This window comes from Ursus americanus, chromosome 21 (assembly GCF_024610735.1).
Source record: "Ursus americanus isolate L20-20 chromosome 21, mUrsAme1.1.p, whole genome shotgun sequence".
NCBI classification, from domain to species: domain Eukaryota; kingdom Metazoa; phylum Chordata; class Mammalia; order Carnivora; family Ursidae; genus Ursus; species Ursus americanus.
Genome location: NC_142147.1, coordinates 44,809,258 through 44,833,509, shown reverse-complemented (window position 1 = coordinate 44,833,509; position 24,252 = coordinate 44,809,258). Strand labels below are relative to the sequence as shown.

At 58.8% G+C, this 24,252-nt stretch overlaps 3 protein-coding genes across 3 annotated transcripts; 2 read left to right on the top strand and 1 right to left on the bottom strand.

Moving 5' to 3' along the window:
* The first annotated feature begins 292 nt into the window (after positions 1-292).
* CCNP (cyclin P) lies at positions 293-3,965 on the top strand. The gene is made up of 7 exons (XM_087870788.1): positions 293-359; positions 439-633; positions 1,847-1,936; positions 2,014-2,169; positions 2,733-2,891; positions 3,001-3,152; positions 3,726-3,965. Exons 1-7 carry the CDS (start codon positions 354-356, stop codon positions 3,889-3,891), a joined length of 924 nt encoding a protein of 307 aa, XP_087726914.1. The 5' UTR covers positions 293-353; the 3' UTR covers positions 3,892-3,965.
* A 2,500-nt stretch (positions 3,966-6,465) lies between these two features.
* TTC9B (tetratricopeptide repeat domain 9B) lies at positions 6,466-8,746 on the top strand. Its single transcript, XM_045785395.2, has 3 exons — positions 6,466-6,887; positions 7,441-7,623; positions 8,529-8,746. The coding sequence occupies exons 1-3, from the start codon at positions 6,473-6,475 to the stop codon at positions 8,642-8,644; spliced, it is 714 nt and encodes a 237-aa protein (XP_045641351.2). The 5' UTR covers positions 6,466-6,472; the 3' UTR covers positions 8,645-8,746.
* A 171-nt stretch (positions 8,747-8,917) lies between these two features.
* MAP3K10 (mitogen-activated protein kinase kinase kinase 10) lies at positions 8,918-24,252 on the bottom strand. The gene is made up of 10 exons (XM_045785372.2): positions 22,577-24,252; positions 18,525-18,705; positions 15,464-15,612; positions 14,846-15,021; positions 14,000-14,246; positions 12,301-12,417; positions 11,632-11,803; positions 11,408-11,520; positions 10,412-11,062; positions 8,918-9,519 (listed from the first exon to the last, which is right to left on the bottom strand). The coding sequence occupies exons 1-10, from the start codon at positions 23,256-23,258 to the stop codon at positions 9,197-9,199; spliced, it is 2,811 nt and encodes a 936-aa protein (XP_045641328.2). The 5' UTR covers positions 23,259-24,252; the 3' UTR covers positions 8,918-9,196.

Below are 24,252 nucleotides of genomic sequence, written 5' to 3'. Positions count from 1 at the left end.
CTAGTCCAGACCCATCGCTGGCCACTTGTCTTACTAGTTTTGAAACAATCCCTAGTTTATAGCTGAGGAAAGGGAGCCTCGGAGGGGCTGTTTCTGATCCTATAATAAGTAGGAGGGGCTGTTTCTGATCCTATAATAAGTAGCAGGAAGAGGATTTGACTCCAGCTGCCTGACCTTAGGTTCGGAGGGGCCAGAGCCAACCTGCATAGTATTCGCCATCACCTCTGCACCTGCCCCTGTGAGGCGTGCTCAGCGCGCATGCGTGCAGGCACAATTTAAAGCGCCCGCCACGGATCCTTCGCTCCAGCAGGAAGAGGGCCTCTCGGCTTGGTCCCCCGACGCCAGCGTGGAGGATGCTGGTGAGATGCAGCCTCCAGGGCCCCGCCTCCGGGCTCAGGCCTCCCTCCAGGCGCTGAGCCGCATCCCTCGCCCTTGCAGAGTCCCGCCGCCGCCTCCCCCGCCCCTCCCAGCGCCCTAGGCCCAGACAGCATCCCCGAGGGCACGAGTGTGTCTCTAGGACGCCGGGAGAGGCCCCCTGGGCCGCGCGCGCCACCGGGGCTGGCGGAGGCGCTGAGCGCGCTGGGGCTGGAGGGAGAGCGTGAGTACGCTGGGGACATCTTCGCCGAAGTCATGGTGAGCGAGCCCCGGAGGGCAGCAGAGGGGTTCGGGTTGGACGAGGCGAAAGCTGACCGCTCGCCCAACACCCATTCCACAAGCCTTCCCGAACTCCCACCTGCCTGCAGCCCCTTCTACTCGTCCCTCCCATGTATTCGTTTACAAACCCTTGGCAACTTATTAACAAATGTTTCTGAGCATATTCTAGGCCCTGGGGATGCCGTGATGAACAACGTGGTCCGCTCTCATTGTGGACAACCAAGCAAACGTAGGCGGTAATAGCAGAAGGGAGACCAAAGTGCACACCCGGTCACCTCCAGATACCTGTGCAGGATAGAAACTGTCCGAAGAAATACTGCAGGGATGCAGTCGTTTCAGAAACTGAAGTGGGTGGGAGTCTCTCTTCCCAGCCAGGGACTCTGTTAGGAACTGAGATGCAGGTGTGATCCAGAGAGAAATCCCTGCCCTTGTGGGGCCAGCAGCCTAGGGAGGCAAACAGAACACAAAAGGAAACACCAGATGTCTCCAGACTGAAAATACTACGAGGACCATAAAGTGCTGACACAGAGTGGGGTGGGTGCAGGGAGAACTCTGCAGAGGAAAAGTCCAGGGAATTTGAGCTGAGGTTTCAACAATGCAAGGACCTGGGGAAGAACCATTCCAGGTGGAGGGAACGGTGCATAAGTGCAAAGGCCCTGGGGTAGGAGTGAGCCTGTCCTAGTCTAGGGCTAGAGAAGGCTGGTGTAGCTGGAGTGTGCGTTGTGAAGGGAGAGGGGAAAGAGGTGGTGTTGGCGCCGGGGGCGGTGCCTGAGAGCTAGCAATTAGGATTTTCTCCTGAGGGTACTGGAAGCCGTGGAAGGGTTTTAAGCTGGGGAGTTCCTTGGCCAGTTTTGTGTTTTAGAAAGACCCTTCTGGGAGCTCTGAGGAGGATGGGTTGAGGGTTGGTGACCACTAGTGGTCTGGATATCCAGGGGGGAGAGGCTCAGGAAGAGCCGTGGCCATGGGGGCTACAGATTGGAGAGGTGGAGTGGGGAGGCGTCCCGAACAAAGTCCAAGGCTCTAATGCGGATAAGGAATAGAAGCACATTTGGAGAAGACGTTGGAGGCCAGTTGCAGTGTGGCGCTCACGCTTGGTCCAGTTGGTGCGAGGAGGCTGCTGCACTTGGGGCTGGAGCTCAGGCGAGAAGCCGAGGCACGTGTGGAGAGTGAGGCCATTCCTGCCCAACCGCAGGTGTGCCGCGCGCTGCCCTGGAGCGCCCTGCCCCGGACCGTGACCCCAGAGATGCGCGCGCTAGTGGTGGACTGGCTGATTCAGGTGCACGTACGTATCCGGCAGGGGGCAGCGCTGAGCCCGAGTCGCAGCCTAGAGCCCTGGTGGTCACTCACGTCCCTCCCCAGGAGTACCTGGGCCTGGCGGGGGACACGCTCTACCTGGCGGTGCACCTGCTCGATGCCTACCTGCGCGCCCGCCGAGTGCGCCTACACCGCCTGCAGCTGCTGGGCGTGGCCTGCCTGTTCGTCGCCTGCAAAATGGAAGAGTGCGTGCTTCCTGAGGTACTCTCTGGAGTGGGGCTTGGGAAGGTGGAACCCTCGCTCGTCGCGTCATAGATGGAACACCTACTGTATGCCGAGCTAGCGCTTTACCTATTCTTGGAATCCCAGCATATCTGTATGAGACCAGGGCTTCCAATGCGTCCTTTTAGCAGAGGAGGAGACCCAGAGAGAGGGAGACGTTTGCCCAAAGCAGGTGGGACTTGGACTCAGTCTTGAATAGTTATAGTCGCTGTAGTGCTCCACTAGTTAGAGGGAGCCTTATCAGAGCTGCCTGGAGATGTACGGAGTCATATTTCCGTGTTATAGACGAGGAAACTCCGTCTGTTTCAGTGACGTCCATGTCACACGGTGTGAAAATGGTAGGGTTTGAACTTGAACCCAGGTCTTTCTGTTCTGAAGCCTTTGCTCTCCGTGGCTTCCACACAACAAATCAATAGCTCCATTTTACAGACCAGGAAATCGAGGTTCAGAACGGAGACTGAACCGATCCCAGGCGCGCCTCAGGGCAGGGAGCAACCAGCCGGGGTCCAAGACTCTCCCACCCCTTTCCCCGCCATCCGCAGTCGGCCTCCCTCTGCCTCCTCGGCGCTGGCTCCTTCTCGCGGGCCGAGCTTCTGCGCGCCGAGCGCCGCATCCTGAGCCGCTTGGATTTCCGGCTGCACCACCCGGGTCCGCTACTCTGCCTCGGGCTACTTGCCGCGCTGGCCGGAAGCAGCCCCCAGGTGCGGGGCGGGGGCGGGGGCGGGGGGAGAAAGACCTGCGCGGGTGGGGGCGTGGCCTGTACCGGGTTAGGGGCGTGGCCTGACCTCCCCGGGGGCGGGGGCTTGGCAGGTGATGCTACTTGCCACCTACTTTCTGGAGCTGTCTCTGCTGGAGGCCGAGGCCGCAGGGTGGGAGCCTGGTCGGCGCGCAGCTGCGGCGCTGAGCCTGGCGCACCGCTTGCTCGACGGGGCGGGCTCCGGCCTCGAGCCCTCGCTTTACAGGTATGGCTCCAGGGGAGGGCCTCTGTGGCTACAGGAACCTACTTGCCAGTCTTTCCCATCTCCTAGAATGAGAGACCATGGCGGGCAGGAGGCACCTAGACTTGATTTTTCTGGATGTGAGAAAATGGTGTGTCTGCCTAGTCTGGGGGCTGTCAGAGAATGAGGGGTTTGTCCAGATTTGGGGACCCTTAACCTTGCCCCTGGGTGGAAGATCCTAACTGCGTTCCAGGGTTGAGAATGAGCGGTCTGCCAACCTCGAGTCCCCCAGCTCCCCTGATGGCCGCAAATGGGGCGCCCCCCTCCCTGTTAACCATGTCACTGGAGGCCGGGGTGAGTCCTCTTTTCTCCCAGTCCATCCCCCATCCTCCGGGGTACAGCTGGATGTCTGCATCCTCAGCCCCGCTCCGTCCCTCCCCGAGGTTCCGGCTCTCCACTGGCTCGAGAGAGCCCCTGAACGGTCCTCGGGGACCCCAGTCAACGAGTCTTCTCAGCCTCGCGCCCCCAGCTCCGAGAACAGGTCGTCTTCACCGCTGCCCCTGCCCCCGCCTCAGTTTCTTCGTCTCCCCGCCGCAGCCCCGCAGAGCTGCGCCCGCTCGAGCCGTGCATGGCCCGCGCCGCGCTCCGAGGCCCCGCGCCCGGCCGCGCCGCCATCTTCCTCAAGTACGCGCGGCCCCAGCGCCAGGGCACCAGCCTCGCCGCCGCCCGCCTGCTCCGCCGCCCCCAGCCCGGGCCTCCCTGAGCCGGGAGACCCCATCAAAAAAGACTGTCCGTGTGTATCCGTTTCCCACTTCAATAAAAGAGGTTTTTGTTGTTTTTGTTGTTTTTGTTTTTAATTTTGAGCGCTCTCTGTCCTCATTGGGCGAATTCCGACCCCTGTCTCGCTTTTGATCGGTCACTTTCCAGGCCTCTCATCTTTCTGATTGGATGCTCTTTACCGAGTCCCTTAATGGCTGCCGGGAGACACGTTGCAAATTCTGGACCCTTCCGCTAGGGGGCACTGGCGGACTTCCGCAAGCGCGGCTCCGCGAGCTAAAACTAGGATCCCCGGCGCGACTGCCTGCTGGAGATAAATGGACAGAGATGCTGCAACCTGAGTGGTTCTCCGTCTCAGAGTCGAGAAGAAACTGGGAGGGATGGGGACTGTGGGAAGCTGTCCCAGTCATAAGGAATGCTACGTCAATGGTGCCAGATTTTCAGATTTTGTTCACGTGAATTTGAAAATCTACAATTCCATAAGTATCTCTACTTCCATATGTTAGCAACTAATTCAATATTTTGTAATGGTTGCACAAGCCCAGCACATCACAGGGAGTCATCAGTCTGGGATAGTATGGGTCTTGGATAGCATGTGTTCTATGAATGGGATCTGATTTACTTAACCCCTAGGGTGCCACGGTGCGAATAGGTATAAATTGCAGCCCCGGTCTCCTAGGGGTGTGCTGTGGGTGTGAGTTAATAGAGATGTAGAGCTTTAGGACCGTGCTTGACACCTAGTAGGTCCTATGGAGTTGCTAGCACTGCATCCCAGCAGGACTGCGAGCTAGGCACACTTGTCCCCTGTTTCTGCCAAACCCCCAGCACCTAGCTATTTAGCAGGTGCTCAGAAAATATTTGTTATAAACCAATGGACCTCCACGTTTTTTAACTAAAAACACGGCTGGGGTGATCTCAGGAATTCAACCTCAGGAATATTAATTAGACTCTTAACCAAGCCTAGGTTTGGAGGTGCAAGAGAGGAGGAAGTTTTTGCCCTGGAGATGTTCATGGTTGGAGGACCAGAGAGGGGAGAGACTCATTCAGCAAAGCTCGATAAGAGATGGAAGCAAATATTGCCGTTGGGACGGAAGGTGCTGTGTTCAGTTTTGGACCTGCTGGGTGGGACCTGCCATGTGGCCTCCAGGAAGAGGATGTGCAGTGGCAGGGGGAGGGGAGAGTGGAAATAGAAGCTTGGTGCTTGGGGCTGAGGCCCAAGCCAGGGTCTGGCAGGGAGCGGGAGAGGGTGGTAATACATGAAGCACATAAAGTTATCCCTTCACTTATTCCTTCAGCAACTCTACATGGATGCTGACTCAGCCATGCACTTATGATCACAGACCTCACAGTCTCATGGGTGATAAGAAACGGGGCTTGTTAACTGTCCATTCCTGTGCCAGGCCCCAAGCTAACTGCTTTATCTGCGCAACGTAATTCAGTCCCTATGACTACTCTGAAGTAAACTCACTCGTTATTCCCAGGTTACCCAGAAGGAAGGCAAGGGGGAAGCCAAGGTCCCACCACCAAGTGAGCAGCTAAGGAGGGTTGGAGATCAACCATCTTATTCACCCTGTTTTTCTCTTAAAAGCCTCTCATGTGCTTCCTTCTCTGTACACTCTCGTATTATTGTGCTGCTCACTCTGGGCTGTTGCTTGTCTGCATTCCCACTGCTTTTCCTACCCAGACAGTGAGCTCGAGGAGAGCAAGAAGCAGATCTCTTTTGTTCATTGAGTTATCCCCTCCTCCAGGAAGCCTTCACTCACCACCTCAGTCTAGGGCAGGCGCCTCCTCTGGGTCCTCACAGCCCGTTGTGCCTCCCCCATGCAGGGCTCGACCCACTGCCTGTGCCTTCCCTGTCCCACCCTGGCCACTTTGCCAGAGCTTCCCAGGCTAGCCCATCAGTGCTGTCACTGTCTGGTCACTGGTCTGTCTCCCCGCTGGACTAGGGGCTCAGTGAGGGTAGGGGCTGAGGCTCTCTAAGTCCCTGCTCTTTCCTGGCATCACCCAGACCAGAGCTGAGCACAGAAAAGATATCAGTGAATATTTGTTGCATAGATAAACAAATGAGTTTCCAAGTTGCTATCATTGTCCTATGGTACTGATGAGGATATAGAGTTCCAGGTAATTTGGGTGATTTGTCCAAGTACTACAACTATTGAGAAGAGCAAGGAATTGAATCTGGGCAGCCCAAGCCCATAACCCGTGTTCTTATCTAAATATGTGAAACGCCTAGGGGTCTGAAAACCTGCTTTCCACGAGGTTGGTATCTTCCAGCTCTTTCCCCCAGACTTGTCTTTTCCTTCCAGAAAGCTTTGGGAGCTTTGGGCAGGGAGGAGGAGAGCAGGCAGGAGGGTGGGAGGTAAGTGAGAAGAAGGGAGAGGCCGGTTGGAGAACTAGGGCTGGGGCAGATTTGGAGGATAGGAAGGGAAAGTCCTGAGGGGTTTCTCCAGACCCATAGGGGGCAGGCGGAGTCGGCTGCCGGAGGTGCGGGGGCGGAGAAAGGGTGGGGACCGGCCCCGCGGGGGGCGATGCGGTAGCTGCAGCGGCGGCCGCAGGAGTTTCCCACAATGCAGCGCGGCGCGCTGTCCCCGGTGCTGATGCTCAGCGCTGCCCCGGAGCCTCCGCCGCGCCCGCCTCCCGCCCTCTCCCCGCCGGCCCCGGGCCCCCGCCATGGCTCGGCTCGGCCCAGCCCTGCCCCCGAGCCGTCGGGGGGCCTGGGCGCGGCGCTCGACAGCAGCCTGCGGGCCGCCGTGGCGTTCAAGGCGGAGGGCCAGCGCTGCTACCGAGAGAAGAAGTTCCGGGAAGCCATCGGCAAGTATCATCGGGCACTGCTGCAGCTGAAGGCGGCTCAGGGGGCCCGCCCTGGAGGCCTGCCCGCCCCCGCCCCCGGGCCCGCCAGCAGCCCGGGGCCAGCCCGCCTCAGCGAGGAGCAGCGGCGCCTGGTGGAGAACACGGAGGTGGAATGTTATGACTCTCTCACGGGTATGGGGCCGTCGGGGGGGCGCAGAGGATGCATACGGAGAGAGGTGGGGAGTGACGGGCAATCATGAAGCTTTGGGCGGGGGGTTGGAGGCTTGAAGGGCCCAGACCTGAGGTCTGTGAAGAGAGACCCTGGAGCTTATCAAGGAGAGGAGTTCAGGGTGTAGGGGAACACAGGGATGGAAGGGCTGGGATGCAAGAAATGGGCTTTGGGCTGTCACCTGCGAACGTCAGGTGAGAAAAATCTTATCCTGGATTAGCGATTCAACGCCCCTCCCTCACCTGAGATAGCCTTTAGTACTCTCCCCTGCAGAAACTTCCCCGCTAATCGCCCGGGAGCGCCTGTCTGTGTTTTCGCTCCCTCTAGCGGCGGCGCAGATTGATTCTATCCTGATTGGTCAGAAGATCGGCGGCCCCGGGGGCCTGACCCTTAGGCCCCGCTCAGCGACGGGAAAGGGCTGGGGGTTCCTGTAGCCTGAAGGCCTGGCTCCTAGAAGTCAGGTGAGGTCTAGGGGTGCTGCCAGGCTCTTTGAGCACCTGTCCGGTGTCCCCACAGCCTGCCTGCTGCAGTCGGAGCTGGTGAACTATGAGCGGGTGCGTGAGTACTGTCTCAAGGTCCTGGAGAAGCAGCAGGGCAACTTCAAGGCCACCTACCGCGCCGGCATTGCCTTCTACCACCTGGGCGACTATGCACGCGCGCTGCGCTACCTGCAGGAGGCCCGCAGCCGGGAGCCCACAGGTGAGGGCCAGAGGAAGCAAGGAAACAAGGAAGGATTGGGGCAGCGCTGCTTCGAGGAAGTGCTGTGCCTCCTCCCCAGCATTTACTTCTCTATCTACCTACTCCTTACACACCCACTCAGGCACTCACCAGCCATTCATTCACTCCTCCCCTCCCCTCCCCTCCCCCATGTTCCCCTGACATTCACCCAACCACCTCCCATCTATTCAGTCATTGACTCATCGAAGCCTCCTCCTCACCTACTCAGCTACTCCCTACCCACTCACCCCCCATCTCCACCCACCCCCATTCTCATTCATCCACTCACTAACCCATTCACCCACTCACCTATTCATTCACCTCTTCACCCACCCACTGCTCGCGGAGCATTTGCAGGGAGGCAGACCCCAGGACGGACAAGGCTAATAAATTTGCAGGGATGGGGTCTGGGTTTGGGGGGGGGGGATGCTTGGCAGAGCTGGAGGCTTGTTGCTTGCCCTCAGGGACATCATAGTCAGGGTGTGGGGCGGGGCGGGGACAGACACAATATTGAGAGCCAATGACAAGGGAGCAGAACAGGTGCAGGACCCAGGGCTGTGGGAGCAGAGGCAAGACGAGTTTTCCTGATGAGAGGGTTAGAGGGAACAGACTTCTTGCAGATGTTATCGGAAGGTGGGCAGAAGTATGACAGCCGTCTCTGAGCAGAGGCATTCCTGGCAGAGGGCACAGCAAAAGCGAAAGCATGGAGGTGTGAAAGGCCCCGTTCCGCTTGTTGTGGCTGGGGCTTTGGGAGAAGGGCTCTGGCATGAGCAGCTGTGTGGGGGAGCCTCTGAAGGCTGGGGACAATGAGGTGTGAGCTGCCATGGTGCGGATGTCAGCCGCTGGCCCAGGACCCCCAGATAATGCCGTGCCCACCTCACCCGCAGATACCAACGTCCTCCGGTACATCCAGCTGACTCAGCTCAAGATGAACCGTTGCGGCCTCCAGCGGGAAGACAGCGGGGCCGGGGCCGGGGCCGGGGCGCGGGATGTCGTTGGCTAAGGCCAACCGAGGGGGCTTTCCCTCCCCCCACTCCCACCTCACCGTGTAACTTCCCCTGACTCGTGTGTTTGCTGGTAAAGCACTTGTCACTGGTGACCATAACTGCTTTGTGTGGTGTTCTTGTGGGGACCAGGGAGGGAACATGGGCCCCGGGCTTTGCCCTCTGGAGCTCAGAAACCCAGAGGCTCGGGGAGGAAGTGTGGGGTGGGGGTGCCCTCCTGGAGATGACCCAGGATCAGGGCCTGGGCTGGGGAAAGACACAGCCAAGAGTGGTAGGGGCAGGGGTTACCTTTAATGCTGCATTTTGTGCCGAATCCCTATGATGCCCTGTCCCTGAGTATCCCTGCCACCCTCCCCCCCACTGCAGGGTAGGCACAGGGACCCACCCTCTGGGGTACAAAGGAATAAATTAAGTGACCCCCTCCCCCCTTCCCCAATAAATAGAGTGAATATCCTGCCCAGGGCCTCTCCCCGCCTTGTGGCACGGCTGGCTGGGGCGGGGCCTGGGGCGCTACATTCATGGCTGCCCAGGCGGGCGGTGGAGGGTGGGCCTCAGCGGGAGCCATGGGCCCCACACAGGGGCACTGTGCTGTCCTGGCTCTGCCCCTCCATGTCCATGTCAAGCAGCGTGGGCTGCATGCTGGGGGGTCCAGGGCTCTCTGGGGTGTCCGGCCTGCTGGGAGGCGAGATGCTGAGTGTCCGGCCAAAGGAGACCAGTTTCCAGGGGTCCAGGCGGGGGCGGCTGGCAGCTGGCCGGGGTCTTGGGGCGAAGGTCAGGGTGGTAGGGCGGCCAGGGAACTCGGAGGGCCGGCGGTGGGTCGGGAACAAGGTCTGGGGGTCGGGCAGGCGGGGGAAGTCCAGGGGGTCTCGAGGGCCTGGTAAGAGAGGATCAGATGAGGTCAATGGGGAGGGCCAGAGGGTGGCATTGGAAAGCCAGGACCTTTACATGAGAATTGGAATTTCTGACTTCTTTTGAAACACCTGCTGATGTTGGGCCCGCTTTCCAGCTGAGGTGGGACCTTAACTTAGGCCCTGAGCACTCCTAATTGCTCACTCATCTGGGAGCCACTCTGAGCATCTTCCTTAAGCTGTCAGAGCCTGTTCCCTTGTCACCCCTCTAGACAGAGCCCTCATCCCCCCAACTCCCCTCTCAGGTGCTGGGTGCAGGGACACAGGCCGGCGGAGAGACCTGAGGCATAGCGCTGTCTCTGGAGGGCAGGGCAGCAGCAACCTCCCTAGGCGAGGGTTAAATAAAACAGTGCCTGGTAGTAGGTAGTTGACTCCTATGCTGATCGTTTTTGTCCTTGTTAATAAATGCATAGGGAACCGTCTAGACCTGAGGCATAGCGCTGTCTCTGGAGGGCAGGGCAGCAGCAACCTCCCTAGGCGAGGGTTAAATAAAACAGTGCCTGGTAGTAGGTAGTTGACTCCTATGCTGATCGTTTTTGTCTTTGTTAATAAATGCATAGGGAACCGTCTAGCACAGGAGTGTTCGCTATAGTCGTTACTGTTGCCACGAATGTCACCCGCCTGGCCCCTCGAGGCACTGAGGTTTGCCACCTCTCCTGCATCCCGGGACTCAAGCACCTGGGGACCCACAATGCCCCCAGCGGTGAGGACCCTGGGCACACAGACCCTTCCTCCCATGCTAAGCAGGAGGCCGCCCTGGCGTTGAGGGAGTGGCTGCTGGGCTGGGACCTTGGACCTTGGTGGGGGCAGGGGAGGAGGGTCGTTTTCTGCGCCCTGGGTGCGGGGCACCTCACTCACCAGGGCGGGGAGCCGCGGGCTCAGGCGCCCCCCGCTGCCCCAGCGCCCCGTCTGACGGCGTCCGCCGGTGCCCGCGGCTCACTGCGCGCGCGGCCGTCACGTGGGTGGGCGTAAGCGACTGGCGGGGGTCTTTCTTGAAGCTCTCCAGCTCCAGGTCCACCAGCGGGTTGGTGCCGGGCGGCGAGGGCGGCGGGGAGGGCGCGGCCGGCGCGGCCTCGTCGCTGTCGGAGCGCAGCAGCGAACGCGTGGAGTTGCAGTCGGACACGGACGACAGCGACACCAGGGTGGCCGAGGGCGCCAGGCCCAGGCCGGGGGCCGCGTCGTCGCGGCGGCCGGGGGAGCGCCCGGGCGGGCTGAGGCCCCGCGGGAAGCGGCCGGCGCGGGGGAAGAGGCCGTCCAGCCAGCGCCGCTGCTCTTCGCCGTCGGCCGCGCGCGCCTCGGCCACGTCGGCGCCCAGGCCCACGGCGCCCAGCAGCGTGGCGCAGCCCAGCAGAGCCAGCTCGCAGCGCCGCCGGCCGCCGTGGCCCGGCCGGCAGAGGGGCGCGGGCGCTCCCGGGGAGGGCTCGGCTGGCAGCGGCACCGTGAGGTAGGACGGGGTGGTGTAGGGGGAGGGAGGCACGCTGCTGCCTCCGTCCGCCTCCGCGAACTCCTCTGCAACCGGGAGAGGGCCGGTCACTCGCCTCCTGGGCTGGCCTTCGCCCCCGAGGTCCCCGCTGTCCCCGCACCCCCCCTCCCCCGGGACTTGGTGGCAAGGGGACTGCCCCGAAAGACCCTCCCGGCAGTGCGGCCACCAAGTCCCACCAAACATGGTTCTGGAATCTTTCTCCCCACAAAGCCCCTTGCCCCTGGGAATGACCCTGCACCCATGGGCTGCCCCCCTTTCCAGGAATGTTGCCTACTCACGGGTCCAGTGCTGTCGGACCCCCCCCATCTTGGGTTATGTTTCCCTCTAGATACCCCTCCCTCTGCATTTTAAAGGCACCCTCACCCTCTTACCCATCTCATTGAGGCTGGCAAAGCCTGGGGCAATCGGTGTGTGTTTGGGGGATTTGCCGAGATTGGGGGCGCTTGATGACCACTGTTTGCTTCCTTCCCCCAGGGCCTTCAGCCTGCAGGGGCACCAGAGATGGGGGGAGGGGGTTGCAGTGCAGGCCTGCTGGCTGCGGGGGCCTGGGGGCCAGGGGCAGGGCCAGTAGCAGTGGGCTCCCAGCGGCCAGTACCTCTCCTCCCCTCCAGCCCGCTCCTTCTGCAGGGTGGAGCTGGGTCCCCACGTCCGGCCCTTCTTCTTGCCTCCAACCAGTTCTTCCTTCTTTGGGGGCCCACTGCGGCCCCATGTCCCACTGCCACCACTGCTGCTGCCACTGCTGCTGCCACCACCGTCCACAGGAGTCACTGGGCCAAGAGAAGCTACTTGGTTACTGGGCCTTGCGCTCCTCGCCTCACTCTCAGATCCACCCTCCACCAGCAAGCCAAGGGACCTTGTTCTCTAACTCCAAACATGACCCTTCCCTTGCTTGTTCCCACCCCCGGCCTTGGCCCTTGCTGGCGGCTCTGGCAGGGACATACTTCCTTCTGATCCTGGCCCTCCTCCCTCCCTCTCACCCCGCAGGTCCCTGCTCGAACCCAACTCCTTACACAGGTCTTCCCGATGGAAAACAGCCATCTTGCTCTTTTATTCCCTTCCCTGCTTTCCTTTACAGTGCTTATCGCTACAGGAAATTGACCCGCTTCCTGACTTGTTGGCTTGTCTATTGTCTGTCTCCATGATGTGAACCAGGGAGGGGACCCTGCCTGTCTTGTCTCTGTCATTCCTCTGGCTCAGTACATGCCGTATGTGCGCAGGGGACGTTGTTGATGACGGACGGGTCAGGGCCCAGAGAGATACTCACGGCGAATGGCCCTCAGCCGGGGGATGATGCTGGGGCTCGCGGGGGGGCTGGCCCCGTCGGATCCTTTCCGCTTGTCCAGGGTTGGAGAGGCCTGGACTGTGATCTTATGCTCGAAGCCTGCGAAAAGAAAGAGACTTTCCTGAGCAAATGGCTTCGTGGGTAACCAAAGAGAAGTTCCCTTTGTAGAAGGATAGAAGGAGTGCTGGCATGGGAACAGCACTGTTTTGCATTCCCAAACCGTCCAGGTCACCTGGAGACTGGGGGTGGGGGGTGCTCACTCTTGGGCCTTCTGAATCGGCAACTCCAGGGTGAAGGACAGCCTTCTGACCATGACGAGCCCTCCAGAGACCTCTGGTGCATGCCGGAGGCTGAGAGGAAGGATCCTAATTGGGTCCCTAATTAACAAAGTCTTGACTATAGATCTAGGCTTAAGTGTCCAATGTGGTGGCCATTAGCCACATGTGGCCACGGAGCACCTCCCATGTGGGATTGCAGCTGAGGAATTGGAGAGTTTAAACTTCATCTGTGTGGTTACAGTGAATTTCAATTTAAACTTAAAAGCGGATGCTCAGTGCGGTTATTGGAAACACTGAAGCACGTTTGGAACAATTTGGGTATGTGAATCTACTTTTGTGTGTGTGTGTCTGAGCGTGTGTGAATCTACTTTCTCAACTGTAAATTTCATGAAATGCAAACGCAGGTCAAGTATTTTTGATGAAAATGCGGCGCCTGGGCCGAGATGCGCTTTAACTGTAGCATGTACAGTGCGTTTCAAAGACTGAGTGTGAAAAAAGAAGGTAGAACCCCTAACAGTGTTTCCTGTGTGGATGACATGGGACACGGTAACCTTTTGGACATATCGGGCTACATACAATATATTGTTAGAATCAACGGCACCTGTTCTCCAGCTCTTGGGGCAGCTATGAGATTCAACACTGAGCCGCGTGGCTTGCATTAGGGTTCTGGTGGCCAGCGCGGTTCCGGGCACTGCGCTATGGCTCGGAACGTCCCAGGGACAGAGTGGAGCAGACGTCACGTGCTTATGGCGGGCAGCACCGTAACAGTGCCTAGGAAGCAGGCTTCGGGAAAACACCGGCGAAACCTGAACCGACTGATTAAGCCTTGCCATCCACGTGAAACAAAAGGGGCTGAATGGCCGCAATTTCACATGGTTTAATACCACTTTATAGGAAATTCAGGGGATGGAAGGGCGTGTTAGGCGATGGGGGGGGCAGGGATTGCAAGCGGCAACGTCCGCTGCTCCCGCCTTGGGAGATGCCCCAGGATAAATGAGGTTCCTCAACGAAGTACTGGCAAGCGGGGAAAAGCAGCTGACTAAAAGATATTAAAAAAAAAAAAAAAATGTGTGGGAGACGTAACAATAAAGAGAAGTAGAAGAGTGAATGCCCTGAAAGTCAAAACAGAGGTTACTCTTGGCGGGGGGTGGGGGGGGGGTGGGGGGTGTTGTGTGTTGCTGGGAGGGGGCACGTGGAGGCCGGGGTGGGGGGCGGTGGAGGTTCTGCCCTCGTGGGGGTGATTATCTGCGCTCCTGAATCTGTGCTGTTTCCGGGTCCTTTTCCACATGGGTCATATATTTAGCAAGAAAAAAAAAAGTTTACAAACTAAAAGGAAGAGGTAAAGCCTGTCAGGGCTGCTCCCGGCAGCCTCCGGGGGGCGGGCGGCGGGCGGCGGGCGGTACCGGAGGGCAGGCTGATGTGGCTGCCGCCTTCCCGCAGCTTGAGCAGGCGGCTGCGCTTGAAGTTGCCCTTGCGTTTGCGGACCCTGGGCTTCTCCCGGCTCAGCTGGCACATGAGCAGGTGCAGCTCCCGCTCCACGATGTCCATCTCGCGCTCCGCCAGCTCCTGCTCCCGCCGCCGCAGCTGCTCCTCCTGGAAGCGCTGCTCCTGGGCGGCCCGCAGCAGCTCCTCCTCACGGCTCCGGAGCTCCTGGGGAGCAGATGGGCGGCTGGGGGCTGGGCCGAGGGGGCCTACCTATCTGCCCGCCCCACCCCCCCGGGATGGACCCCGGGGCTGCTGGGTCGGTAAGGGCACAGCACAAGCGCCCCTGGAGATGGGGCAACTCACTCTTTACCAGCCCAGCGTCCTGCCAGGACACGGGGTTGTTTTAGCAAAAAGAAAGGGGTGGCTTTATTTTTTCCCCTTTGATTTTTAATTTTTTGGCCTCTCAATTTGGAAAACTTCAAACATCCACAAAACCAGAGACAGAGTAGAGCACCCAATATACTCATCATTCGAGGTCATCAACTATTCATACTTTGCAAATCTTTTTTCATGTCACTTCTTGTCTCCTCCCTCCCTCCCACCCTCCCATTTTGGCTGCTGTGTCTTAGAATCAATCCCACACATCAGGCGGTATCACTTGTAAGAATGTCAGTGCAGGGTGCCTTTTCTTCGTATGCAAGGAAGCCCCCCTTGGCCCTGCAGGGACCCAAAGACTGAGGCTCAGGGGAAGGGTCTCTGCCCCACCGAAGGCACAGGAATGCAGGATCTCGCTCCATCCCTCCCACCCCGTCCCCTGCCTTCACCTTCTCTTTGGTCCGGAGGTCGTCAAACATGTGCTGGATCTCCAGCTTCCAGTCTTCCTGCAGCGAGTGGAAGGACTCCAGTGGCATCTGGAACAGGGCTGACTGTTCGATGACTTCAAGCTGCTTCAAGATGCTGCCGAAGTCTGGCCGCCCATGGGGGTCTGGGTCCCAGCATTCTGGGGTGGGGGTGGGGGTGAGGTGTCAGTGGCCACGTTCTGGGGCATCACCCGGCTCCGTGGAAGGCAGGGCTTCAGGGGACTGTGGACAAACAACTTCCACAGAGCCGAGGGGAAGGAAAGAAGACCCAAATACCCGGCAACATTTCACTCAGTGAAACTCTGGGAGAGAAACCTGGGGACCCGCTCCCTCACTTGTGGCAGAACCAAGGATCAGGGAGGAATCCTGGGACGAGTGAATGCTAACAGGTTGCCCTCAGGAGCTGTGGGTCTGGCCGGAGAAAAAGTGTGGGGGCCCTGGATGCAGTCTGTGGTCTGATGGATGCGGCCCCTTCTCCCTCACTCCTGGGCCCACTGGGATGGATGGGTGTGAAGGGGTGAGGCCTGGCCCAAGGGCCCCTGCCACCCGAGCTGAGCCTATCTCCACAGGGCCCTGGCTCACCCTCCAGTAGGCGGGCAAAGGGCTCGGGGCACGTGGAGGGGATGGGCAGCGTCAGCTTGTTCATAGCCACGCCATACGCCACGGCCAAGGCGTCGATTTCACGGTAGGGGACCTCACCCGTCAGCAGCTCCCAGAGCAGCACCCCGAAGCTGCAGGTGGGGAAGAGGGAGGGGTGATGCTGCAGTCCACCCCAATCCTCACCTACACCCCAGCCCTGCCTCTGGTCCCCTGGTGGGCCTCCCTCACCCCAACGTCCAGCCCTGGCTGAGGAGGCCACAAGAACATGATTGACCTCTGCTGGCCTGATCTCAAATAGATGTTGTGGGGTTGGTTCTCTCTGACGTCTTGCCTTTGCTCTCTCCCCCCTCACCCCTGCCTGAAAATCTTAAGTGTGTCCCCTGTGCTTATGGGGCAAAGCCACTTTTCTTAGTCCTGACCTCTGATGACCCCTATAGGCTTGCCTCTAAGCGCTCTCACCCCTGTACCAACCCCAGGGTCAGCTTGCAGCCACACTGAGCAAGTTGAAAAGTCCCATTCTTCCTAACCTCTGGCTTTGCACATGCTGTTCCCTTTGTCGAGGACATCCTTCCCTTGCATAACTGTCCTTTAAGTCAGAATTCAGGTGCCCTCTCTACCAGGAAGCCTTCCTTGATTCCACAGCCTCCAAAGCTAGGTTACAGGCCCCTCCTCTATGTTCCCACAAGAACCCTCAGCACTTACCTCTAAAAACCAGTTAACACTATTTAACATTTATAAAGCACTTACTCCAGGCCAGCACCGTGCTAGGCGCTCTCAGTAATCCTCACAACAGCCCTGTAAGGCAGAAGGTATTGGTATGACCCCCATTTTATCCGACCAGCAGGTGCAGGCTCAGAGCGGTTCAGTTATCTGCCTCAAGGTCACACAGCTAGTAAGCGGCCAGGTCTCAGTCCACACTTGGACTCAGGCCTGCTGGACGCCCATGGCAGTGTCCTTACTGCATACACGACCCCGGGGCGTGCACCACTCTGCTAGTTGCCTGCAGGTCTGTCTTCTCCAGGAAACTGAACTCCCTCAGGAGCCTAATGACCATTTTGTGCAGCGCCTGGCACGCAGTAGGCCCCTGGGCTCCCCCCACATCCACACGCACATTCATTCGACATATAAACACATCTGCTGCGTGCCAGACACTGTTCCAGGGCCCGGAGCAAGACGGACGCAACGTCTGCTCCCCTACAGCTGCTGGCCTCCCTTCTCGGGGCGGCACTGGCAACCCAGAGCTGGGCGCATCCTGTCTGAAATACTTTTCCATCCTCCTTTGCAGCTAAGGAAACCCCTACGGCGATGGCTCTGGCCAGCGGGATGGAGGAGGACGTGTCCTCTGCAACTAACTTCCAGGAAGCGTCCTTAGAGAGAAGGGGTGTCTTTTCAGCTTCTGTCCTTCCTAATGTGGACCTTAAAGCTGGAGCTCAAGCAGCCATTTTGGATGATGAGGTGAGCTTGGGAATGGAGGCCATGCAAGGTGGAGGAAAATAACAGTGGCTTTCAGTTGGACGTGGCGTGAATCCCCCACCTCCCCACATCACTGGAAACCCGTGGGGATGTTTGGATGGTCACAATGACCGGGGAGTGCGATGACCTATGGGGGCCGGAACTACGTATACCTGGTGTCCTGAAAAGTCCAGGGCGGGACCACACCAAGAATGATCTTGCCTGATGTCAATGACACCTCTGTTGAGGACCCCTCCCCCTGACACAGGATCCTGTCGCCGGGGGCACCACAGCAGTCCTGGGCTTTATATGTGTTTGTTTGCGTTTGGGGTTTTCTGCTCCTTGCCACTTAGATCTGGCTCTGTTAAATGTTGGGTACCACCAAGGAATGCCTCAACGTAAAGCCACTCAGAACCTTCCCCAAAGGGCTGTGCTGCTCTCATGGAGACTTCCTGTCTGATTTGTCTGCCCCAAAGCCATGACTTTCCTGCTTGTCCGTCTGGAGCCCCCGCTGAGGTCTGACCCGGGTTTGGCTCCCTCCCAGGAGAAGGCCAGGGGGTGAAGAGGTTCTGTTGCCCCCATCCAGTCTGGCTGGGGAGAGCAACAGCCCCCTCACTGGCCTCTCGCCCCCACTACTCCTGTTCCCTACAATCCATTCCCGATTGTACAGCTGAGGGAGCCTTGCAATGCTTCGCCAGACCAGGCCATTCGTAAAGGCCACTCATGGCTTTCCCCTGCGCTTAGAATAAAGCCCGGCGTCTGGTCCCCGCCCAGCTCTCTCTCCTCTGTTATTTCCTACCACCTTTCTCCTTGCCTGCTCTGCTCCAGCCGTGTGGCCTTGTGGTTCTATCTGAAGCAGACCAAGCTCATTCTTACGCTGGTGTCTCCTTTGTGGGCACTGTACCCTCTGCCTGGGAAGCTTCTTCCCCCAAACTGTGGGTGGGGGGCTCCTTCCTGTCAGCCCACACTCAGCCCAAGTATCACTTCCCAGAAAAACCTTCCTTAAAGTCATCCTCCGGCCCTCAGAGGGCTTTTCGATCAAACTCCTGGCTCTTAATACTATCTAATGCTTTGTGCTGGGGGATTAGCTCACTATCTTTTGAAAATTCTTTTACGACTTTATAAACTTAAAACCAGTGATTTCTCCAGCTTTCTTGTATGTTTATTTACTTATTTACTATCTCAGTGGGCAGGAAATGTGTCTGCTTTTATTTCCTGCTGTATCCTTAGCACCCAGTGTGGACGGACGGACAGACGGATGGACGGATAGATGGATGGATGGATGGATGCCTCCAAAAGCCTCAATTTCCTGCTGCCAAGTGGGGCAATGTGCTGGATGGTGTCTGAGGGCCCTGGTGCTGACACCCTATCTCTAGATCTTTGGAATTTTCCACTCGAATCCAAATCCTTCTCAGCTGCCACTTCAGCCAACAGAACAGACACCTGCTTTGGTGCTTGGAGGGCCTGACCTTGCCAGCAGGCCCCTTTGCCAGGCCCGGATCCTCACTTCAGTGGGAGACCACCCCTCCCACTCTGACCCCCGCCCCCGCCTCCCCCATTGCCAGGACTCCCCAGCCGCCCCCATCAGCACCTCCAGACATCACTGCTTTTGGAGAAGAGGGAGAGACGGATAACCTCTGGAGCCATCCAGGCGTAAGTCCCCGCAGCACTCATTTTGGTGGTCTTGTGCCACTCGCGGGCGAGGCCGAAGTCTGTGATCTTGAGCACCGTGTCTGCGAGGTTGTGGTTCTCAATGGCCTCCAGGATAAGGACTGGGAGGGAGGAAGAAAGGTGGGTCACCCCAGAGCTTCTGGACTGCAGACCCAAGCATCCTGGCCCCTGTCTCGGCTGGAACCCCCTACTTGCTCTCTCCCCCACCTGGAGCTGTCTCCCTCTGCGGCTGAAATACCTCAAACCCCTCCCTGCGGTCCAATCCCTACCCGGGGCTGCCATGAAGGGGGAGGGGCTTCCTCTGGGTCCGCTTCCCTCCTGACTCCAACCTGGGCTCTGGGGAGCTCATCGCAAGGTCGGTAGCCAAAGCCTTGGTTCTTCTTGGTCCAGGCCTTGGATTCCCAGCCAGCCCAGAGGTGGGAACTACAGACCACAAGCAGAAGGGAAGAACGTGGTTCTCCTTTGTCTTTGTTACCCCCTGTGGCAAACTGCATTCAGGGGGTCCCCCGTTCTACTCCTTTCTGCAGCATCCCACTCTTTGCCACGTGACTGTGCATTTCTTCCCCCCGCCCCCCCGAAAGAGGCAGAGCGTATTTCCCCCTCCTTTACTTTGGGCTGGCCATATGACTTGTTTGGGTCAACAGGATGAGGCGGAAGGGACAGAATGTCAGCCCCAAGCCTAGGCCTTCAGAGGCCTCACCTGTCTGCCTGCTCTCGCGCTTCTGCCTTCACCACGAGACCATGCTCGGCTAGCCTGCTGGTCCAAGGTACGTGGGAGCTACTTGGGGTCAAGCCTCTCTGCCTGAGCCCGACCTAAATCAGCTTACCCTCCAGCAGGCGTGCATGTGTGTGAGCAGTAATAAATGACATCAAGTTTTAAGACACTGAGTTTTAGGGGTGGCTTGTTTCGTAGCATTACTGTGACAAAATCGGACGGATATATTGAGTGGTTCCAACTTGCTGCCTGGGATTGTTACTAACGACAATGTCATCATGGCTCGTGTTTACTAGCAGCCTATTATATGGCAGGCACTGTGCTAAGCTCTTCACAGGAATTAACTGGAAAGCAGCCCATTTTAGCAACTGACAAACTGAGGCGCAAAGAGATGAAGACCTTGGCCAAGATCATAGAGCTAGAAAACTGTGCAGCAAAGAAAAGACGTGATCTAGATCTGTCTTGAGAGCCCAACCTCTTAACTGCTATGATATTCTACCAGCTTCTATCAAACAGAGGCCCCAAAGCGTACAGTGTCCTGCCTAGGTTTGAATCTCAGCTCTGCCACTTATTAGCTGCATAACCTTGTTAATGTATTCTTCTTAATGCTAAGATTTCTCCTCCGTTAAATGGAGACGGTGGTAATATTTACCTTAGCGGGTTGTAGGAAGGATTTATGGCCTGAAGCAACAGTACATCCTTACAAAATGTTAGCTATTATTATTAGTGCATGATGTCGCCATAATTGGCCCTTATTTCTCCACCTGGATCTTTGATCCTTCCTGGCTACTTCTTCCGTCATAACAGTGAGCTAATTCTACTATCATTGAAGCCCAGAGGCCTCCCTCGACTCTCTAGCACGTGACTCCATCTCTCCCTTCTTGGGTCCCACCTCTCCTATTTGTGGGGTGACCCTGCAACAGAGGGGTGACCCTGCGACAAAAGGAACACACTATGGCCTTACACTTCATCTGCGTCACCCCCTGCTTAGAAACCCTCTAAGGGCTTCCATGGCATTGAATAAAATACTCCAAATCCTCATCACGGCCCCCAGGGTCATCATGACCTGGGCGCTGCCTACGTTTCTGACCTCATCTCCTAACTCTGCCTCATTCCTCCTCTTCCAACCCCTCTGGTCTCCTTGCTGTTTCTCCAACAAGGCGTGCTCATTGCCACCTCAGGACCTTGGCCCTGCCCAGACCTTCGTAAGGCCGGGTCGTCTTTGGTCAGGTCTCCACTCCAGGATTGCCTCCGCTGACCATCTGACTGAAGGAGCTCCTTCTGCCTCATCCTCGATCTATTTTATTTCCTTCAGAGCCCTGGATACTCTATGGAAATTCTGTCATCTATCTGTCTATCTATCTATCTATCTATCTAAACATCGATCATCTACTTCCGAGTATTAGCCTCTAACTTCCATATGGGGAGATCTTGCCTGGTTCAGTCATCCCAGAGCTTAAGACAGGGCCTCGTATACTTAATTCTGCTTACAAGTTACTGGTTGAATGAACCAGTGTATGAGCGACACCGGGTGAGGGATTCCTCAGGGAAAGAGGAATGGAGGAAGCCAGACTGCGGAAGCCCTGTGACCTGTCCCAGGCTCAGAGCTGTCCCGTTGCCTGAGCAGGAAGCCCTGGACTACAGAGCCCAAACAACCCTATGTCCAGGTGGCACTGGCTGCAGGAAACCCTGGGGGCACAGGTGTGTGTCCTTACACCCCACCTTCAGGCTGTTGAATCAGCAGGGGTGAGGAAGGGCCAAGAAGAGCATGCTCAGCCTTCCAGAGGAGCACACTGCCCGTCCTGCCTCCATTTGCCCAGCATTTTGGAGCCTCAGGAAAGGCAGGAGCCATCTGTGTCTCCTGCCCCATTCCCCAGCCCTGGCACAGTGCTTGGCACCCCTTGAGCTCCTGGCGGCTCAGTGCCCAAATGCGAGGCCTGGAAGGTAAGAAACACACATCCCTCTGCTGCAGGGGCTTTGCCGTTGGTGGTGGTGGGCCGTAGAGCAATAACATTGTAAAAAAAAAAAAAAAAAAGGCGGAATGGATTCAAACAAATGTCAAGGTGCGGAATTGGCAGGAATCAGAAGTAGATGAGATGTGAGGGTCCAAAGGTGAGGGCAAAGGGAACCCGTCACGTTTCAGGTGAGGGCAGGGCACACGCTGGCCTCATTCACTGCTGAGCCCTTTCCTTAGCGCATGATTTGGCCCGGCAAACACCAAATGAAAAAAGAAAAGAATGAGTACATCAGTGTAGAAAGGAAAGGGAGTGAGGTGGGGCAGAGGAAGGATGGGAGGAGAGCCAGGAAGGTAGGATTTTGCCCCTGCTATATACTTAGGACCCAGGGCAGGGTGTGGCACACAACAGGCGCTCGGGAAATATGTGGGGAATGAATGAGATCTTCAGCTTGTGAGGACAGAAAGGGCGGAAACCACTGAGAATACATGCTCACTTAATATGTGCTAATATCACAAGAAGCTCCTGGATCTAGATGGGGGTCCTGGGGAGCCTTCCCTTCTGCCTGGCCCCAGTTCCCATTCAACCAACCAATCAACTTCTGAGAGCCTGGGATCAGCCAGGCAGCCTGGAAGCTTTTACGTAAGGCACATCCCTTTTCCTCCTCCCTCACCTCCACTTTGCCTCCGCTAGCTGGGGCAGAGAGGCCTGGGAGGACGCCAGGAAGCGGTTCTCAAATGGGGGCGGCTTTACCCCTTCCCCCTCCCCAGGGGACACTTGGCAACGTCTGGAGACAAGTTTCGGTTATCATAATTGGGGATGGGGGCGAGGATGCTACTGGCAACTGGTGGGTAGAGGCCAAGGATGCTCCTAAAACAGCCTCTGACACAGGACAGCCTCCTACGATCATCTGGCCCCAAATGTACACAGTGCTGAGGCCGAGCAACCCCGACTCCAGGCTAGGTTCTTTCTGTCTCCACCTGGCAGACTCTGGCATCGCGGTTAGGCAGTGAATGTCATGAGGACAGGCGCTGCATCTGTGCTGTTTTATGCTAAGAGTGCAGGGCCGGTTGTATTTATTGAGCTACTGTGACTGTAGGCTAGGGGACAGGTGGTTCCTCAACCTTTCTGAGCCTCCTTTTCCTCCCTTAATGGCCAAGACCTGCCTCACTTGGCCCGGAAAGTATACTGCTGCCCCTTCTCGCCCTCGGCAGTGTCGTCTGGTGTCCCCATTTCCCGCCACCTACACTTGACCTCACAAGATTCTGTGGAAGCAAGTTTTGGGGGGAGGACACCACTTACTGTTGATGGACTTGAGGTCCCGGTGGATGATGGGCACAGGGGCATCATTGTGTAGGTAGTTCATGCCCCGGGCCACCTGCACAGCCCAGTTGACCAGCACATGAGGGGGCACCCGGCGGCCTGCCAGCACCCTGCTCAGTGCGCCCCCCCTGGCATACTCCATCACCAGGCAGAGGTGTGGTGGGCTGAGGCAGGCCCCTCTGAGGGCAATGATGTTGGGGTGCTTCAGGGCTCCGAAGAGCCTGGCCTCCTGGCGCACCTGCTCTGCTGTCACTGCCGGGTCCCGCTCAGGGTCCAGCCGGGCGGCCTTGACAGCCACCTCCTCGCCGCGCCATAGGGCCCGGTAGACCTTGCCAAAGCCCCCTACACCGATGATCTCCTCTAGCTGCAGCTCGTGGAAGGGGATCTCCTGGGGCAGCTGGAGGCCCGCTGGCGCGGCGGGGGCGCCGGGGGCTACGTAGTTGCTGGGGAAAACGCCCACACGGCCGCTGGGTAGCTGCCCGGTCCACCAGCCCTCGTCGCCCGACACCGCACAGTCCTGGGAAAGCACCTGGACGCGGTCGCCCCTTCTCAGGGTCAGCTCCTCATCGCCTGCCGCCTCGTAGTCGAAAACCGCGGTCCAGACGGGCCCCGTGGGGGTCGTGCCCCACTCCTTGGCCGTCCCCCCCTCCTCTTCCTCCATGGGGGAGGGGCCGGGGGCTTGCGGGAGGCCGCTTCACACTGGCTGCCCGCGGGATGCAGAGGGCGGGCCCCGGCGGCCAGGATGGGGGGCAGTCCCTGCGGGTTCTAGGGGGCTCCTGGTGGCCATGGCTGGGGGGGGGGCCCTCCGCAGGAGCAACAAAAAGCCTCCTTCAAAGGGCAGGGTCGTCCCCTCTGATTCAGCTGCCCAGGCGGGGCGGGGTGCGGGTAGGGCGGCGGGTTCACCTGTCCCCCCCAAATGTCAGGGCGCTAAGAGGGCCTGGACGCGCGGCTCCCGAATTCCTGCCGGGGCCCGCCGGTGGGGGACGAGGGTGAGGGAAGCAGGCAGCCCCCTTCCCCGCGCCTCTCACCCCGCGCAGCTCCACCGGCGGCCCCCGGCTCCGCATCCCGGGCCACGACTGCCGGGTGGGGTGGGGGTGGCTGGGCCCGGGGGGCGCCCGCCCCGGGACGGGGTGGCGCGCCCCTCGGCCTTCTCACGCGCGGGGCGGCCGGGCGGCCCCCATCCTCAGCACCGGCCTCCCGGTCGGCCCCAGCCCTGCCCCCGCCCGCGCCGCTTCCCCGGGCCGCCGGCGGTGCCTCAGTGACGTGCTCGCCGCCGCCGCCGCCGCCGCGGTGCCGCCTGGGAGTTGTAGTCTCTGGCTGCGCGGCCTCGAGGCTGTCCCCTGGCCCCCAGAGCCCCGCTGCCAGCCTCGGGCCGCAGTGGGGGCCCCGCGGGGCCGAAGGAATCCTCCCGGGGAGATAAGTCTGGCCTCGGACCCTGGGACCAGGTGGGCCGGACGCCTGGAAGAGGGAAGGAGGAGGGGGCCAAGCGCTCCTCACAGACCCTGCGAGTCCGCGGCTCAAGGTGGGATTGACGGTGGCTGACTGGCGTCGCAAAGCGAAATATAGGAGCTGCCCCAGTGGCTGTTACTGCCTCCAGCCTCTAACGCGGCTGGGACCAGGTCCCCTTGGCTGTCCGGCCCCTCGGGGTCCCGACC

Bases quoted from the DNA above. Each gene is read 5' to 3' on its own strand.
- CCNP (XM_087870788.1), top strand. The intron at 634-1,846 runs GTGAGCGAGCCC...GCCCAACCGCAG, and splicing joins ACATCTTCGCCGAAGTCATG to GTGTGCCGCGCGCTGCCCTG. The intron at 3,153-3,725 runs GTATGGCTCCAG...TCCCCGCCGCAG, and splicing joins CTCGAGCCCTCGCTTTACAG to CCCCGCAGAGCTGCGCCCGC.
- TTC9B (XM_045785395.2), top strand. From the start codon at position 6,473: ATGCAGCGCGGCGCGCTGTCCCCGGTGCTGATGCTCAGCGCTGCCCCG. The intron at 6,888-7,440 runs GTATGGGGCCGT...GTGTCCCCACAG, and splicing joins ATGTTATGACTCTCTCACGG to CCTGCCTGCTGCAGTCGGAG. The intron at 7,624-8,528 runs GTGAGGGCCAGA...CCTCACCCGCAG, and splicing joins CCGCAGCCGGGAGCCCACAG to ATACCAACGTCCTCCGGTAC.
- MAP3K10 (XM_045785372.2), bottom strand. From the start codon at position 23,258: ATGGAGGAAGAGGAGGGGGGGACGGCCAAGGAGTGGGGCACGACCCCC. The intron at 18,706-22,576 runs GTAAGTGGTGTC...CCTCCCTCCCAG, and splicing joins GGACCTCAAGTCCATCAACA to TCCTTATCCTGGAGGCCATT. The intron at 12,418-13,999 runs GTACCGCCCGCC...TTCTTTTCGCAG, and splicing joins CCACATCAGCCTGCCCTCCG to GCTTCGAGCATAAGATCACA.